This window comes from Bubalus kerabau, chromosome 19 (genome assembly GCF_029407905.1).
Source record: "Bubalus kerabau isolate K-KA32 ecotype Philippines breed swamp buffalo chromosome 19, PCC_UOA_SB_1v2, whole genome shotgun sequence".
Classification (NCBI taxonomy): Eukaryota; Metazoa; Chordata; class Mammalia; order Artiodactyla; family Bovidae; genus Bubalus; species Bubalus kerabau.
In genome coordinates, this window is record NC_073642.1 from 42,278,362 (window position 1) to 42,295,929 (window position 17,568).

Genomic DNA, 17,568 nt, shown 5'->3' on the forward strand with positions numbered 1-17,568 from the left:
AATCCCTGGTTGGGGAACTAAGGTCCAGGAAGCCACACAGTGCCACCAAAAAAACAAAAACAATAAACAAACAAACAAAAACCCCAAAACAACAATGCCCAAAAAAAAAAAAGTGTCCTAAAACTTACCAATGAAGAAAGGGTATTCATTATTATCTGTATTTTCATATCAATTTCAAGTCAATTTCTTGATACAGAAATAAAGAAGCATTTGCATTTTCTGAGTTCATGTTTTGAAAATGAATCAATCAGGTTATGGGGTAGAATTAGCATTCTCTACTAATTCCTATTCAATCAACAAACATGTATTTGTGTCATCACAATTATCATTACTGGAGTTAGTTTACCTACCAATTTTTATTTCTCAGAAGATTGTAAATGCAAAACTACAGAAACTTTTCAAAAGATAAGTTTTAAAACTCACTAAAGAAACTGGAGCCTATTATACAGACTGAAGTAAGCCTAAAGAAAAACACCAATACAGTATACTAACGCATATATATGGAATTTAGAAGGATGGAAACGATAACCCTGTATCAAGACAGCAAAAGAGACACAGATGTATAGAACAGTCTTTTGGACTCTGTGGGAGAAGGTGAGGGTGGGATGATTTGGGAGAATGGCATTGAAACATACATATTATCATATGTGAAACAAATCGCCAGTCCAGGTTCAATGCATGATACAGGGTACTCGGGGCTGGTGCACTGGGATGACCCAGAGGGATGGGATGGGAGGGAGGTGGGAGGGGGGTTCAAGATGGGGAACACATGTACATCTGTGGCGGACTCATGTCAATGTATGGCAAAACCAATACAATATTGTAAAGTAATTAGCCTCCAATTAAAATAAATTTCTATTAAAAAAATAAAACTCACTGAAGAAAAATTTATACAAACTCAAATCAGCAGATGGTTGAAAACATGTTATATACATGTCACTACAGCACCCCCAAATGAAGATGATGAAGGGCTGTACTTACGTTTCAAAACAACGATCCACGTTGTCAGACATCAAAAGCAGCATGCATAGCTGTTCAAGGGCTATTAGTTGCATGTCCCTTTCATCTCCTTGTCCCATCTGCAGCCATTCCAGCAATGTATCTGGGTCCACATCTGCCATTGTTTCTTAGGCTTCTTTGCTTAAATTTAAAAAGCAAAGGCAAAAAGTCCTTTAATTGTCCAGGACTGAACAGCGTGGGCTTAATTTTTTTTTTTCTTTTCTTTTACATCGGCAAGAGCCAGATTTTCTTGGTGCCCTGGGAATTAGAAAAGACTCGTAAGTATGTTTGGATAGTGTACTTAACCGTAGTTATCCAACTTTCCTTATTTCTCGGGTTTAACTTCATACATTGTACTATATAAAACCAGTTTTGCACAGGAGTATAAGCTGATTAGGCTGCTGCTTAAACTGGAAACCAGAGCCGTCTTTGTCAAAGTCAGTCAAACAAGCTTCGGATCCCACTATTGCTATCACGAATGTGTTTGCCAAAAGGCAAACACCACCTTACTAAGGGTTCTTTTTTTTTTTTCCCAGAAAACTTCTTTCCCCCTCCGTCGTCCAAAGCTGATCTTCTGATAAGGATTAGATTCAGTATTTTAAGGAAATAGCACTTTGATCCAATTCCCCTCCAAATCAAGTCTCTACTTTAAAATTACCCTCAATTTCTTAAATTAAATTCTGCTGATTTAATTTACTGCTATCCTTAAGATGTCCAAATACAAACGATATACAAGATCTACGAGTAGATTAGGAATTTTGGCAGTAGCAGCAACTGTTCTTAAAAGTTTAAAAAGAAATGCTACAAGTAAGTGCAATGGACTAACACGTTACAGATCAGAACACAGGCCAATCTGCGGTCCTCTTTCCCCATCCTCACCGAATGGGGCAGTTGGTTAAAAACAACAGCAGCAACAACACAGAAGCAGCCACAACAGGCAAGTCAATACAAAAACTCATAAGCACTCTGACGAGAGGACAGCGTTGGGTCCCATGTAACCCAGCTGCAGGTGCATAAATCCAGCGGCAGGTTCCGGTGGGCACCCAACGGCGGCGATCTGCAAGGGTGACCCAAAACTCGGGGCCCAGCCGACCCGGCGCGGGAGACGTAGGCACCGCGCTCCGGTTTTCCCGAACCAAACCCGGCTAAGTTAGCTACCTGTGTCGAGGAGGAGGGTAAGTTTTGGAGGTGGAGCTGCGAGCCTCTCTGCCCGAGAGGAGGAGGCCGGAGCAGGCAGGGCGATGGGTCTCCCGGGAGCAGCGCCCGGAACTCCGAGGCCCGGCGGGACGTCCCTGGCCCCGTCGGGCGGCGATCCTTTCTCAAGGACAAGGGGGCCAGCCATGGGCTCTGGCTCGGACAAACCGGGGCCCGCCGTGGGCAGGGTCGGGGGAGGTAAACAAAGGGGCCAAGCGGGTGAGTCGGCGGCAGTCCGCCGACCTCACCAGGGGCTGGGGTCTCGCTCCCAGGCTACTGCCAGGCATCCCTGATCCCGGAACCAGGCTTGACCCTTCGGACCGCCGAAGACGCTCCTGCGTACCCTTTCCTCAAGCTCTTACCCAGGCCTGTCGTCTCAAACCGCTCCGGTCCAGCTCCAAGCAGGCCGCGGGCTGAGCCAGGCCCGGCCGCGGCCCTCGAGTTCCCAGGAAGCCGCAGGCCGCGCAGGTCGAGCCGGGCTGGCGGCACAGGAAAAGCCGCGCCTTGTCCCTCCCCTTCCTCCGCAGGGACCTGCTGACAGGAAAGCCAGAGGTTCCCCAGACCGGCGGCAGCCAGCTCACGTCCCGTCCCCGGCACGCGGCTCCTCAGGCCCCGCAGTTTAGAGGCCCGCGCCGTGCTGCCGGCGGCTGCGGCGGGGGGAGGCCGCGTCCATCGCGATCCCGTAGTGGGAAGGGAGGAGGGTCGGGGGAGAGCCGGGCGGGGAAGCTGAGGAGGGCAGCAGTGCGCCGCGGAGGCGGAGCAAATGGGCTCCGCTGGCTGCGACCCCGCCGGCCGCCACGTGGGGCGCTGTGGAGACCTGTCGGCCCGAGGCTCAGGGTGGCAGAGTGCCGGGGCTCGGAGCAACCGGTAGCTTTGTCGCCGCTACCGAAGGTCTCCGGCTCCCTCGGCCTCGTCAGCTGTCGCTTTGCTATCGTACACTCTGCGCCTCCACGTTTCGTTGTCAATTCAAGCGCGCTCCCAGCACCGCGCGCACACGGGTGCACGCACGCTCAGCGTGTTTTGCACGGTGTGTATACACTTGGCGTGCGCTTGCTGAAAGCCCCGACGCTGCACGTCAAAGCCGCGGCCCAACCTGTCCTGGCCCGGCCTCCCGCCTCTGCGACCCGGCCTCCGGCGAGAGCTTCCCCTCCTCGCGCACGGAAGTGCGTCGCGGGAAGAAAAGCGCCACCCTTCGGTCCTGGGAGGCAAACTGCCCAGCAGTTCAGAAAGAAAACCTTTCACCACAACCCTGGGAGGTAAATATTGTCGAGTATCCTCTCTACTGTACAGACGAGAGAGCTGAGGTTCCAAAAGTTTTGAATTCAGGCCCGGTGGCGTTCCCAGGAAGCAGCAGTACCTCGAGTGTGTTTTCGACTTTTTCCTATGGGTTGTGATCTTAAGTATGTCCGTAGTTATTCCCTTCGAACGTTTTATTTCACACGCGTTGAAAACAAAATATGCCTGCTTATGAGAAGCGCTTGGAGACAGTTGAGACGTAATTAGTTGGAAATGTGATATAGCTTTTTTTTAATCAAGAAATGAATCTCTTGGTTTGTGAGATAAGTAAACCCATGACCCTACACCCTCCGTATTTAAAAAACAAAAATGCGTGTTAGTATTTGAGGCGTGTTCCTTTCTGCTGCATATCTTTGAAGAACTAGTATTTTGTAAATTACGCATTTGCACCTCGAATATCTATAGATACATGTCCCACTATAGCAGGTAAAGTTCCTAGGTCTCCTGCTCATAGGTCAAATTAAGAGATAAGAGTTAAGGATTCCACTATCTTGTCCCAACTACAGCACATAATAATTATTTGAGAGCTATGAGTGTGACTTGGAGCTGCCAGGAAAGTCTTCAAGGAGGAAGTGGCATTTATTTTGGACCTTGAAGAAATGGGTATAATGTGAACACTGCAAGGGAGGAGGAAGAATAAAGCAAAGCCTGATCAGTTCTGAAACAGGAAAGAGGACCTGTGCCTCAAGCAAAAACCAGCGTTAAGCAATGATGGAGAAAATAGGAGCTAAAGTCAGCAGGGACTTAAATGTGTGCGATACAGAACTTATGCTGAGGTAAAGTAGCAAGTTCTGGACTAGAACATTGACTAGAAAAGTTCTAAAGAGTCTTACAAAGATGTATAGGGCAAGAGTGACCTAGCTAATAGGAACTACCTAGAAAAGGAGATTAACTGGGAGATTGGAAAAATCCTCCAGCAGTGGAGAGAGAAAGGGCCTAGTTTTTGGCAATAGGAAGACAGTTCCTATGGAGAAGAAATAAATCTTAAAAATGTTTTATACGTGCAAGTGTTTTATAAATGCCCCTATACATGCACAGCTGTCAAAAGTACTCCACGACCTAGTACATTTCTGACAATGAATGTATGTAAACTATTATTACTCAAATTCCATAGTTTACATTAGAGTTCACTTTTAGTGTTGTATATATTCTGTGGGTTTAGACAAACATAGCTTGACATATCCACCATTATAATATCATAGAGAATATTTCACTGCCCTAAAAATCACCTGTGCTCTACCTATTCATCTAACTCTCGCATAGCCCCTAACAACCACTAATCTTTTCACTGAGTCTGTTGTTTTACCTTATTCAGAATGTTGCATAGTTGAAATCATATAATATATAGCTGTTTCATATTGGTTTCTTTCATTTAATAATGTGCATGTAAGGTTCTCTTCATGGCTTAATAACTCATTTTTTTGTTTGCTTGTTTTTAGGGCCAAATAATATTCTGCTGTCTAGAAGTACCAGAGTTTATCCATCCACCTACTGAAGAACATTTTGAATGTTTCCAAGTTTTGGCAATAAAAGTACTGCTTTTAAAAGACCCAGGTGTAAGTTTTTACATGGACATAAGTGTTCAACTCATTTGGATAAATATTAAGGACCACAGTTTCTGGATTGTATGGTAAGAATGTTTTTTTTTCTTCCATTTTTATTGAGATATAATTAACACACTGCACTGTGTAATCTTAAGGAACACAACATAATTAATTGACTTACATATGTCATGAAATGATTATCCATCATCTCATATAGATATATTACAGATTAAAAAATACTTTTTCCTAGTGATGATAAAGAACTCTTAGGACTTAGTCTGTTAGCAACTTTCATTTATAATGTTCAGCATTGTTAATTATCATTATTATGTTATAAATTACATTCCTGGTACATATTTTTTCCTATAACTAGAAATTTGTACCTTTTGACTACCTTCATCTGATTCTTTCTCCCTCCCACAAGAATATGTTTACTTTTGTAAGAAACTGCTCAACTGTCTTCCAAAGTAGCTGTACCATTTGCTTTTTTTTTTTTTTGACACTGCCACACATCTTGTGGGCTCTTAGTTCCCTGACCAAGGATCAAGAGCACCGAGTCCTAACCACTGGACCGCCAAGGAATTTCCCCATTTTGCGTTTCCATACGCAGTAAAAGTTGCTGTTGCTCCGCAGTCCCTTCAGCATTTGTTGTTGTCAGTGTTTTGGATTTTGCCCACCATCCTAACAGATGTATAATGGGATATTATTTTAATTTTCAATTCCCTACTGACGTGATATGGAACATATTTTTTTCATATACTTATGAAAGTATATACTTTTCTTTTAATCTTTTCATGTACTTATTTGCCATCTGTATAGCTTCTTCAGTGAGGTGTCTGTTCGGATCTGTTGCCCACTTTTTAAGCCGATTGTTCATCTTATTGTTGAATTTTAAGTGTTCTTTGTATATTTCGATAATAGTATTTATCAGATGTGTCTTTGTGAATGTTTTCTTTACCTGGGGACCTTTTAAAATGTCAGATGCTCAGGCCATTTCTCAGGCCGGTTCAGTCAGTGTCTCTGAGCATAGAATCTGGACATCAGTATTTTTTAAGTGATTCAGATGTATAGCCAAGGCTCAAGGCTGAGAACCACTGGCCTAAGTCAATACAACAACAATAATATTTAAATATAATTAGTATAATACTTATTATTGTTGCAGCTAGATTTTTATTAGGTACTTATCATGTCCTAACAACCTTCTAAATGTATTACAGATATTAATTCACTATGGACATCAGCTACCTTGACTTGCTATGTGTGTTGCCTTGGCCTCTCTGACCTTTGTTTTCCTAATGTATAAGATTAAGATGATAATAGAAACTAGCCCCACGTAGAATAATTATATTAAATAAGATAAGGCATATAAATGCCTACTGCTGCTACTGCTGCTGCTGCTAAATCGCCTCAGTCGTGTCCGACTCTGTGCGACCCCATAGACGGCAGCCCACCAGGCTCCCCTATCCCTGGGATTCTCCAGGCAAGAACACTGGAGTGGGTTGCCATTTCCTTCTCCAATGCATGAAAGTGAAAAGTGAAAGTGAAGTCGCTCAGTCGTGTCCGATTCTTATTGACCCCATGGACTGCAGCCTACCAGGCCCTTCCATCCATGGGATTTTCCAGGCAAGAGTACTGGAGGGGGGTGCCATTGCCTTCTCTGTATAAATGCCTACCACATACTAATTAAACGCTCAAAAGTGCCTACTATTAATAATATTACATGATTGGTTCAGCTCTCTGCTGTGGCATCCTAGGTCTGCTCCTTCTTCCATAGGACACGTCACCAAACAAAGACAACAGTCATGATCCCCATACCCTCTCTTCTCCCGGCAAAATAAGTCTAGTTTCTGCAATGGCTTTACCCTCCTTGGTCATGTTCTAATGTCTCCTGACATAATTTAATTAAGAACTCCTAAGCCTGAAACTGTGCTTTAAAGGTGGTCAGACCTGGACAGAGGAATGCTGTCTTCCATTGCATTGGGTTCAGAGAGTGACACTCACATCACGCTATTGGCTCATACAGAGTTTGCTTAACTAAAGTCCTTGCTTCTTGCTCCCTGAACTGCCAAGCCAACTTTCCTTCAGTCTTTTAATTCAGCAGTTGATATTTTTGTCCTTAATGTTCAGACTTACTAAATTCATCTTGTTGGTTCTGTGTCAATGTTGCATCCTATGGCAATCTCTTTGAATCCTGACTGGGTGGTGAAAGGTATCAGCCGTCCCCCCAGCTTCTTTGTTAGTAGTCAATTAGATAAAGGTGTTGGACAGAATATGGCCAAAACAAAGGCTCTGATGAATGGACATGGGTTTGGGTGGATTCTGGGAGTTGGTGATGGACAGGGAGGCCTGACATACTACGGTTCATGGGGTCGAAAAGAGTCGGACATGACTGAGCGACTGAACTGAACCTTCCTCTTTGGTAACCATAAGTTTGTTTTCTACACCAGTGACTTTATTTCTGTTTTATAGATAAGTTGATATGTAGCATTATTTCTATTCCATATGTATATGATATCATATTATATTTGTCTTTCTGTCTTACTTAGTATGATAATCTCTAGGTCTGTCTCAGTTTAGTTCAGTTCAGTTCAGTTGCTCAGTCGTGTCCGACTCTTTGCAACCCCATGAATCGCAGCATGCCAGGCCTCCCTGTCCATCACCAACTTCCAGAGTTCACTTAGACTCACACCCATCGAGTCAGTGATGCCATCCAGCCATCTCATCCTCTGTCGTCCCCTTCTCCTCCTGCCCCCAATCCCTCCCAGCATCAGAGTCTTTTCCAATGAGTCAACTCTTCACATGAAGTGGCCAAAGTACCGGAGTTTCAGCTTTAGCATCATTCCTTCCAAAGAAATCCCAGGACTGATCTCCTTCAGAATGGACTGGTTTGATCTCCTTGCAGTCCAAGGGACTCTCAAGAGTCTTCTCCAACACCACAGTTCAGAAGCATCAATTCTTCAGCACTCAGCCTTCTTCACAGTCCAACTCTCACATACATACATGACCACTGGAAAAACCATAACCTTGACTAGACGGACCTTTGTTGGCAAAGTAATGTCTCTGCTTTTGAATATGCTATCTAGGTTGGTCATAACTTTCCTTCCAAGGAGTAAGCGTCTTTTAATTTCATGGCTGCAGTCACCATCTGCAGTGATTTTGGAGCCCCGAAAAATAAAGTCTGACACTGTTTGCACTGTTTCCCCATCTATTTCCCATGAAGTGATGGGACCAGATGCCATGATCTTCGTTTTCTGAATGTTGAGCTTTAAGCCAACTTTTTCACTCTCCACCTTTACTTTCATCAAGAGGCTTTTGAGTTTCTCTTCACTTTCTGCCATAAGGGTAGTGTCATCTGCATATCTGAGGTTATTGATATTTCTCCCGGCAGTCTTGATTCCAGCTTGTGTTTCTTCCAGCCCAGCGTTTCTCATGATGTACTCTGCAAAGAAGTTAAATAAGCAGGGTGACAATATACAGCCTTGACGTGCTCCGTTTCCTATTTGGAACGAGTCTGTTGTTCCATGTCCAGTTCTAACTGTTGCTTCCTGACCTGCATACAGATTTCTCAAGAGGCAGGTCAGGTGGTCTGGTATTCCCATCTCTTTCAGAATTTTCCACAGTTTCGGTGATCCACACAGTCAAGGGCTTTGGCATAGTCAATAAATCAGAAATAGATATTTTTCTGGAACTCGCTTGCTTTTTCCATGATCCAGCGGATGTTGGCAATGTGATCTCTGGTTCCTCTGCCTGTTGCAAATGACGTTGTTTCATTCTTTTCTATGCCTGAGTTATATTCCATTGTAGGTATGAACCACATCTTCTTTATCCATTCATCTATCAATAGACATTTAGATTGTTTCAATGTCTCAACAAGGTCTGATGGGAATTCCTTGGTGGTCCAGTGGTTAGGGCTTTGAGCTTCCACTGCTGGGGACCTGGATTGAATCTCTGCTCAGGAAAATAAGATCCTGCAAGCCATGCAGTGTGACCACAAATTAAAAAAAAAAAAATTAATTAAAAAGAAAACCAAACTCTGATTTTGATAGAGTATGCTGAGTATGTACATCAATTTGAGAAGTATTGCCATTTTAATAACATTTTCCAACTCATAAACATGAACTATCTTTCATCTATTTAGTTCATCTTTAATCTTTCAGTAACATTTTATAGCTTTCAGTGTACATGTTTTGTACTTATTTTACGTCATGAAGATGTTTGTATGTATATTCTGTTTTTGTTGAGTGAATATCCTTTGGTCTAGTTGGTTTGTAGTTTGTTTTTTTTTTTACAGTATTTTTCAAGTCTTCTGTTTCCTTATTAATCAATTGTTTGGTTGTTCTAGTCATCATTGAAAGTGAAGTCTTCAACTGTTATTGTTGAATTGTCTGTGTCTCCCATCAGTTTTATTAGTTTTTACTTCATGTATTTTGGGGATCTGCTGTTAGGTGCATATATATTTAGTTATGTCTTCCTGACAGACTGACCATTTTAACGTTAAACTATATCCCTCTTTGCCTTTTTGCCTCTAGTAACAATTTTTGTCTTAAAATCTTTTTTGGTGGGGCACTCAAGTTATGGGATCTTAGTTCCCTGACCAGAGATCGAATCCAGGCTGTAGGAAATGAAAGCAGAGCCTTAACCACTGGACTGCCAGGGAATTCCCTAAAAATCTCTTTTGTCTGATGTTAGTATAGCCAACTCCAACTCCCTTTGGGTTACTGTTTATATGGTATATATTCTTCCATTCTTTTTGTGGCAATATATTTGTATCTGAATCTAGCTTGTCTTTTTTCAGACAGCATATAGTTGAAATTTTTTTAATCCGTTCTGCAAATGTATGCTTTTTGATTGTTTAGTCTATTTACAATTAAGGAAATTATTGACAGCATAGTTTTTACATTGGCCATTTTGTTCCTTGTTTTCTGTGTGTTTTATGTATATTTCTCCATTACTGCTTTCTCTTTTGTTAAATAGTTATTTTCTGGTGTATCATTTCAGTTCCTTTGTTGTATCTTTTTCTGTATGTTTTTGAGTTGTTTTCTTAGTGGTTATGCTAAGGATTAGAGTTAACATCTTAATATAAAAATAATCAAGCTTGGATTAATAGCAACTGAATTTCAATAGTATACAAAAATTTTATTCCATGTAGATATTTCCTCCCTTCTCCAATGTGCTATTACTGACATACAGTTACATCTTTATACATCATATACCCATCAACTCACTGTATAATCAGTACTTTATGCAGTTGTCTCTTAAATCAGATACAAGAATGAATTACAAACAAAAATACGTTTATACTATCTTTTATGTTTACCTGTGTATTTACCTTTACTAGTGCTTTGTACATCATGTATTGGCTTATTTTAGACTCTTATTAAGTTCTTTTCAAAATATTCAGTTTACATATGCTACTTCCCTCAGATATTTTCCCATTTCAATAGTTTTTTACACTGTAATTATCTAAAGTAATGTGGTTTAGTGGAAATACTGAGTTTTGAATCAAGAGTCTTAGCATCTGCTAATGGTTTTTAGTCCATTGATTGATTTTGTAATCTGGATTAAACCATTTATTCTTTATCCAGGCTTCGATTCCCTTAACTTGAAAGCAGAGAGAATAGCATTTGGCCATATTTGACTGCTGTTTAAATGTACCATTCTCTCTACTGTAGGTCCTACCACAGATGACAGAAGTTCTCTTGTAATTCTAGTCTAGTACCTAATGAACAGAAAGGAGTTCACAACCTTTATAATAACATTATAGGCTAGAATTCCAACAGGAGGGAGAAAATGACTGAGAATAAATAAATTATGAAAACTGCTTCAGATGATCAATTGCTGTTTGCAATATGCTTTGTGAAAAAACATAAAATAAAATCCTTCAATTTGCAAATTGCTTCTTAGGTATATTTCTCTGAAGAAAATACAAATAATGAATACTCCCCAATGTAGTGAATACCTATTCCTCAGCTAATTTCATTTCAAAAATCCAGCCATAACCCAGTATAACACTAACTCTGAGTTATTTGAAGTGAATTTGACGGGTGAGTGAGGGTAGGGGGATGGATTATATCTGAGTCTTCAGTGTGTGCTAAGTCACTTCAGTACTGTCCGACTCTTTGCACTCCTGTGGACTGCATCCCACCAGACTCCTTGTCCATGGGATTCTCTAAGCATGAATACTAGAGTGGGTTGCCATGCCCTCCTTCAGGGAATCTTCCTGACCCAGGGATCAAACTCACGCCTCTTACGTCGCCTGCTTTGGCAGGTGGGTTCTTTACCACTAGCACCACCTGGGAAGCCCAAGTCTTGAGAGTAGATTGAATATGTTTTCTTAGTCTTCTGTTTCCTGAGGTCTGTTCTTCCTATCAGTTTGTTTTGTTTTTAGGGAAGACAATAATCATATTCCCCTTGGACATAACAAGCCAGGGCTAGCATCACCACCATTTGGAGTATAACCCATAAAATCTATTCTGGCCATTTTCTTTGCCCCCACTGAAAAATAATAACTGTGGTAAAATGAGATTTAAAATAATTCCTGTATATCTAGGGGCCACAAGTGAAATTCTTCATCACAGATATTTAAGGATTGAATTTTAGCAGGAGCACCAATCACACCTAGAACAATAGGGTAGTTATTGGTGATTCATCAAGCAGAACGTGAGTTTTGCCTTTCGCTCCTTTTGGAAACAAGTCCAAGTTTGAAATACCTTCCACGCTCAGGTTTTGTCAGGTAATGCGGTTCCAACCATGGTAATTTCTGAATATTAATGAAAGAGCAAGTCAAAGTAGATAATCTTGTTAGTGTGTCTTAGTATGATTCAGACCTATTATACAAAGATACTTATTCTAAGGAGCTTCCTTTATCCTCAGTCTTGAGGAGATGTAGCCAGATTGATTAGAATGTAATCTTGCTAACCATTGAGTAACTTTCCATATGATTCTACCTTATCAAAGGGAAGCTAGCCTTTGCCTTTCTCTATTACCCAATTTCAAAGCACACTCCTTGTAACCAATGAAAAAGAAATGTATTTTGCTATTCCTTGTTTTCTTTAGCTAAAGAACCCCATGTCCTTTCTTTAGTGGTCTGGAATCTTGTTAGCAAACAAAATTTGCAGGTGGCTTTTATATTAGTGTTAGTGCCACACTATGTACACTGGGAGGTGGAAGACTAAAAATAACTAATCTAGCCTCAGTAAATGGACCGAACTGAATGTGCTGCATATTCCCACAGACCTAATGATCTAGGGAGGATAATATTTATTTTTAGAACAAATCACAATTGAAACCCTTATTCTCCTCTCACTTGGGTTTTTTCCCCTGTCTTCCCCCCTCACCTGAGAATGGCTATGTGTGCTGTGTGCTCAGTCACTTCAGTTGTATCTGACTGTGAACTATGGACTATAGCCTGCCAGGCTCCTCTGTCCATGGGATTTTTCCAGGGAAGATACTGGAGTGGGTTGCCATGCCCTCCTCCAGGGGATCTTCCCAACCCAGGAATTAACCCATGTTGAACCCATATCTCTGGTGTCTTCTGCATTGTAGGCATGTTTTTTACCCACTTGAGACACTTGGAAAGCCCGGGAATGGCTATAGGATTTTTTAAAGAGGCAATTTGCAGTCTCAAGAAACAAACCACAGAACCTTCTTTTTATAATGGTTTCTTCAGTCAAACACATTCTATATTGTAAAAGTGATAAAATTATGACAGAATTTTAGACAGGACAATTGCTTTTCCCTATTTGGCTTACTTTGGTCAACTGAAAAAATGTTCCTGCCTCCTAGAGAGATTTACTTCTTATCGTGGACTAATAGAAGCATGTTAAGAGGGTTAATTCATTTACCTGTTCAAGTTCTTAAATTCTAAATCTTGAAAATAAGTTTATTTGTAGCTACAACTCATTATGTGTTCAGATTTTCATTTCTTTCATAAATAAGGCCCAAGTTGATTAATATCCTCATCTGCTTCCAGTTCTTCCTCATAGATTCTTCCCTGCTCCCTACTCTCATGTTACACAACATTAGGGAGCCTGAAACATAATGTCAGCGACTTTCTAAAGGCAGTGGGTGATATTTACCCACTTAAGCTGCTGGCACTGACAGGGTGACTGGAGTCAAATGTAAACCATGGCATTTATCATTCCTGGTCAAATATATTGTGCAATGAGTAGCAATGGGCACTATGTGAAAGGTTGCCGCCCCAGCATTAGGATTAGTCAGCTTCTTGCCCTGAGGTGTGTGTGACCAAGATACTGGAGGTCGTTGGTGATGGAAAGGCAAGCTGGCCAATGATAGGAACCAAAAGGAGGGGAAACTCAGCTCCTGGCAAACAATTGAATCTTAGCACAAGGCATTTGCCTTTGAGGTGCAGAGTCTGAGAGGCTGCTGAGAAGCATCTAAGGGAAAGATGTTATTTTCTGACTTTTTATTGCTTTTTCATGAAAACTTTCACCTGTATAAAATCTTAGAAGCCAATGCAATTTCTGGTCATGTTGATTTATAGTGGAACCAAAAAATGGTTTGGGGGGAATTTTGGTTGTTGTTGTAATGTTGTTTAATTATTAAAAACAACATAATGACACTAAAGATAATTAGAAAAAGCAAGGGGGGAATGCTCATTATTTTTTTGTTGAAAATTATCATGATATCATAGTAGCATACATTCCTATTCATTGAACTGTTTCACTTGGTTTTAACAACTATGTTATTAAAACTTAAGAGTTAAAAGATTTTGACACATAATTTTTGGTAACTTATCATAAGCTTTCTTTTGCTCATAGTGCTACATAACCATATTTAAAATAACTGAATGACTTTCCATTTAGTGTATGGCTGAACCAATGTTCACTTTAAACATTCCAACAAATAGACTGCTTGTTATTATGAATAACTCTGAAATGACTACAATTTAAAATACAGCTTTTTAGTATAATTTTAAAAATTTCAGGTGGTTTATATAAAAGTTTACATAAAGCATATATGAACAGGTAAAGGTTAATAATAAAATGAATAGCTGAGTATCCACGTACAACTTAAGAAATAAAACATTGCCTGTAACTTAGAAGCCTGTCTGTATTCTTCTCTTCAGTTGCAACATACTTCTCTTTTTTCCCTATAGACATAACCACTAGCCCAAATGTTTTGTTTATAATATGTGTATATATATATATATATATATATATATATATATATATATTATATTTTAGATTTTTCCTTAGGCTAGGTTCTTTGTAGGAGAATTTAATGATTGATATAAATGGAAGTTACATGTTTATCAGGACTAGTTTCTGATGTTGGTGGCTTATATTTCTCCTTCAGAAATTATCAGGCTTGACACCCCGGTAGGCAGGGCAGGCTAACAGATGAAAGAAAAATTTGCCTCATAAGCAAGTGTGCTCTGTGACAGCTCTCTGCAGGATGAGGATATTATGGATTAGGATTGAGAACCTTTATCACAGTGTTGGGGGAGTTTGTAATTTGCTCAGTTCTGTCTAGTCGCACCAAAAGTTTGAAGCAACAGACCAGCGTTACAGGCCTCTGGTGGACCAGTGTTATAGGTCCGTGTTACAGCTCAGTTTTATTTAGAAAGTAAAGGAAAAGACATCCTCGAGGCGTGAAGGCATGCTGACCCAAAAGACTTGAGAAGGGAGGCCCCCTGGCCCAATTTTGGCCCCTCTTTTTATATATTTTTTTCTCCTCCCCCTGAGCCTGCCCTATGTAAATTGGGCTAGCCAGGAGTGCTGTTTGTTTTCTCTGAGGTCCTCACTCCAGTCCTTGGACCTTCCTTTGTTTTATTTTCGTGGGCTTTTCCCTTCCTTGTCTTTTAGCCACCGCCGTTCTGGACTCCTTTTTCCTATTCTAACTACCCAATAGAGAGAGATGATTCTGGTTTACCTGCATAAAGGTTACACACCCTCCTCCCGTTCCTTTCTCCATTCCCAGTTGTTTTGATTTTAGCTTATTATTTGTATTTTGTTATTTTAATCACTCATTCATTTAAAGCAGGGAGTTCTTTTTGTTCACATATGGTCTCTCTCTTCTGGAATAAATGTCAGCATAATTATGTTCAACTTTACCTATCCCAAGGAATCAGATTGATCAGCCTGATCACCTCAGTTTTGAAAAATGGAGAAACTAAAAAAATTTGAAAATAATTGGCCAAGAATAGAACCAATAAGAATATTTAGCTTTCAAGTCAGTAGTGAAAATCCCAGGATAGTATTTCTGATCACCTGAATCATAATCAGTTAAGATATTTAGTAAATTGAGAGATTCCTGGATTCTACTTGATACCTACCAAATCATAACCTCTAAATACGAAGTCCAGGAATCTATAGTTTATTTAAGCACCCTAGATGACTTTTCAGCACCCTAAAATTGAGAAGTTCTACCCTAGCGGGGGCAACAATTTAAAAACAATGATTTAGTAAATATTCCTATATTCTCTAGTGTGTTTATATTTATTTAGCACTGAGATGTGGGGTTTGCTGGTCACATACCAGTCCTTTCTGTGGGAACCCATTGTGATGTATTTTGCTGAATGAGAGTGAAAAAAACCCAGCTCTTTAGTCCACTAGTATTTGATATTTTAAAATGAGAGAATGAAGTCTCAGTCCAGTTCACTCACTCAGTCATGTCCGACTCTTTGTGATCCCATGAATTGCAGCACGCCAGGCCTCCCTGTCCATCACCAACTCCCGGAGTTCACTCAGACTCACGTCCATCGAGTCAGTGATTCCATCCAGCCATCTCATCCTCTGTCATCCCTTTCTCCTCCTGCCCCCAATCCCTCCCAGCATCAGAGTCTTTTCCAGTGAGTCAACTCTTCGCATGAGGTGGCCAAAGTACTGGAGTTTCAGCTTTAGCATCATTCCTTCCAAAGAAATCCCAGGACTGAGCTCCGTCGGAATGGACTGGTTAGATCTCCTTGCAGTCCAAGGGACTCTCAAGAGTCTTCTCCAGCACCACAGTTCAAAAGCATCAATTCTTGGGCGCTCAGCCTTCTTCACAGTCCAACTCTCACATACATACATGACCATAGGAAAAACCATAGCCTTGACTAGACGGACCTTTGTTGGCAAAGTAATGTCTCTGCTTTTGAATATGCTATCTAGATTGGTCATAACCTTTCTTCCAAGGAGTAAGCGTCTTTTAATTTCATGACTGCAGTCACCATCTGCAGTGAGTTGGAGCCCAAAAAAATAAAGTGTGACACTGTTTCCACTGTTTCCCCATCTATTTGCCATGAAATGATGGGACCAGATGCCAAGATCTTCGTTTTCTGAATGTTGAGTTTTAAGCCAACTTTTTCACTCTCCACTTTCACTTTCATCAAGAGGCTTTTGAGTTCCTCTTCACTTTCTGCCATAAGGGTGGTGTCATCTGCATATCTGAGGTTATTGATATTTCTCCCAGCAATCTTGATTCCAGCTAGTGCTTCTTCCAGCCCAGTGTTTCTCATGATGTACTCTGCATATAAGTTAAATAAGCAGGGTGACAATATACAGCCTTGACATACTCCTTTTCCTATTTGGAACCAGTCTGTTGTTCCCTGTCCAGTTCTAACTGTAGCTTCCTGACTTGCATATAGGTTTCTCAAGAGGCAGGTCAGGTGGTCTGGTATTCCCATCTCTTTCAGAATTTTCCACAGTTTATTGTGATCCACACAGTCAAAGGCTTTGGCATAGTCAATAAAGCAGAAATAGATATTTTTCTGGAACTCTCTTGCTTTTTCCATGATCCAGCAGATGTTGGCAATTTGATCTCTGGTTCTTCTGCCTTTTCTAAAACCGGCTTGAACATCTGGAAGTTCACAGTTCACGTATTGTTGAAGCCTGGCTTGGAGAATTTTGAGCATTACTTTACTAGCATGTGAGATGAGTACAATTGTGCAGTAGTTTGAGCATTCTTTGGCATTGCCTTTCTTTGGGATTGGAATGAAAACTGACCTTTTCTAGTCTTGTGGTCACTGCTGAGTTTTCCAAATTTGCTGGCATTTTGAGTGCAGCACTTTCACAGCATCATCTTTCAGGTTTTGAAATAGCTCAACTGGTATTCCATCACCTCCACTAGCTTTGTTCGTAGTGATGCTTTCTAAGGCCCACTTGACTTCACATTCCAGGATGTCTGGCTCTAGGTGAGTGATCACACCATCGTGATTATCTGGGTCCTGAAGATCTTTTTTGTACAGTTCTTCTGTGTATTCTTGCCACCTCTTCTTAATATCTTCTGCTTCTGTTAGGTCCATACCATTTCTGTCCTTTATCGAGCCCATCTTTGCATGAAATGTTCCCTTGGTATCTCTAATTTTCTTGAAGAGATCTCTAGTCTTTCCCATTCTGTTGTTTTCCTCTATTTCTTTGCATTGATCGCTGAGGAAGGCTTTCTTATCTCTTGCTATTCTTTGGAACTCTGCATTCAGATGCTTATATCTTTCCTTTTCTCCTTTGCTTTTCACTTCTCTCCTTTTCACAGCTATTTTTAAGGCCTCCCCAGACAGCCGTTTTGCTTTTTTGCATTTCTTTTCCATTGGGAT

The 17,568-nt window shown here is 40.9% G+C and overlaps 2 protein-coding genes across 7 annotated transcripts in view; one reads left to right on the top strand and one right to left on the bottom strand.

The window, feature by feature from the left end:
• The window catches only part of HECTD1 (HECT domain E3 ubiquitin protein ligase 1), a 75,824-nt gene extending 72,849 nt beyond the window's left edge, over nucleotides 1-2,975 (bottom strand). For 5 of the 6 annotated variants that reach the window (XM_055556088.1, XM_055556086.1, XM_055556085.1 and 2 more), the window contains exons 1-2: nucleotides 2,556-2,975; nucleotides 982-1,257 (exon numbers count right to left, since the gene is read on the bottom strand). In XM_055556088.1, coding sequence (XP_055412063.1) covers nucleotides 982-1,121 — 140 coding nt within the window. In that variant the 5' untranslated portion in view covers nucleotides 1,122-1,257; nucleotides 2,556-2,975. The remainder of the gene's footprint in view (nucleotides 1-981; nucleotides 1,258-2,555) is intronic. The other variant, XM_055556084.1, reaches the window with a different exon arrangement.
• The window catches only part of LOC129633929 (uncharacterized), a 55,192-nt gene continuing 39,963 nt past the window's right edge, over nucleotides 2,340-17,568 (top strand). Inside the window, exons 1-4 of the mRNA XM_055555893.1 lie at nucleotides 2,340-2,412; nucleotides 2,560-2,774; nucleotides 2,880-3,449; nucleotides 4,929-5,119. Of these exons, the coding sequence (XP_055411868.1) occupies nucleotides 2,340-2,412; nucleotides 2,560-2,774; nucleotides 2,880-3,449; nucleotides 4,929-5,119 (1,049 nt within the window). The remainder of the gene's footprint in view (nucleotides 2,413-2,559; nucleotides 2,775-2,879; nucleotides 3,450-4,928; nucleotides 5,120-17,568) is intronic.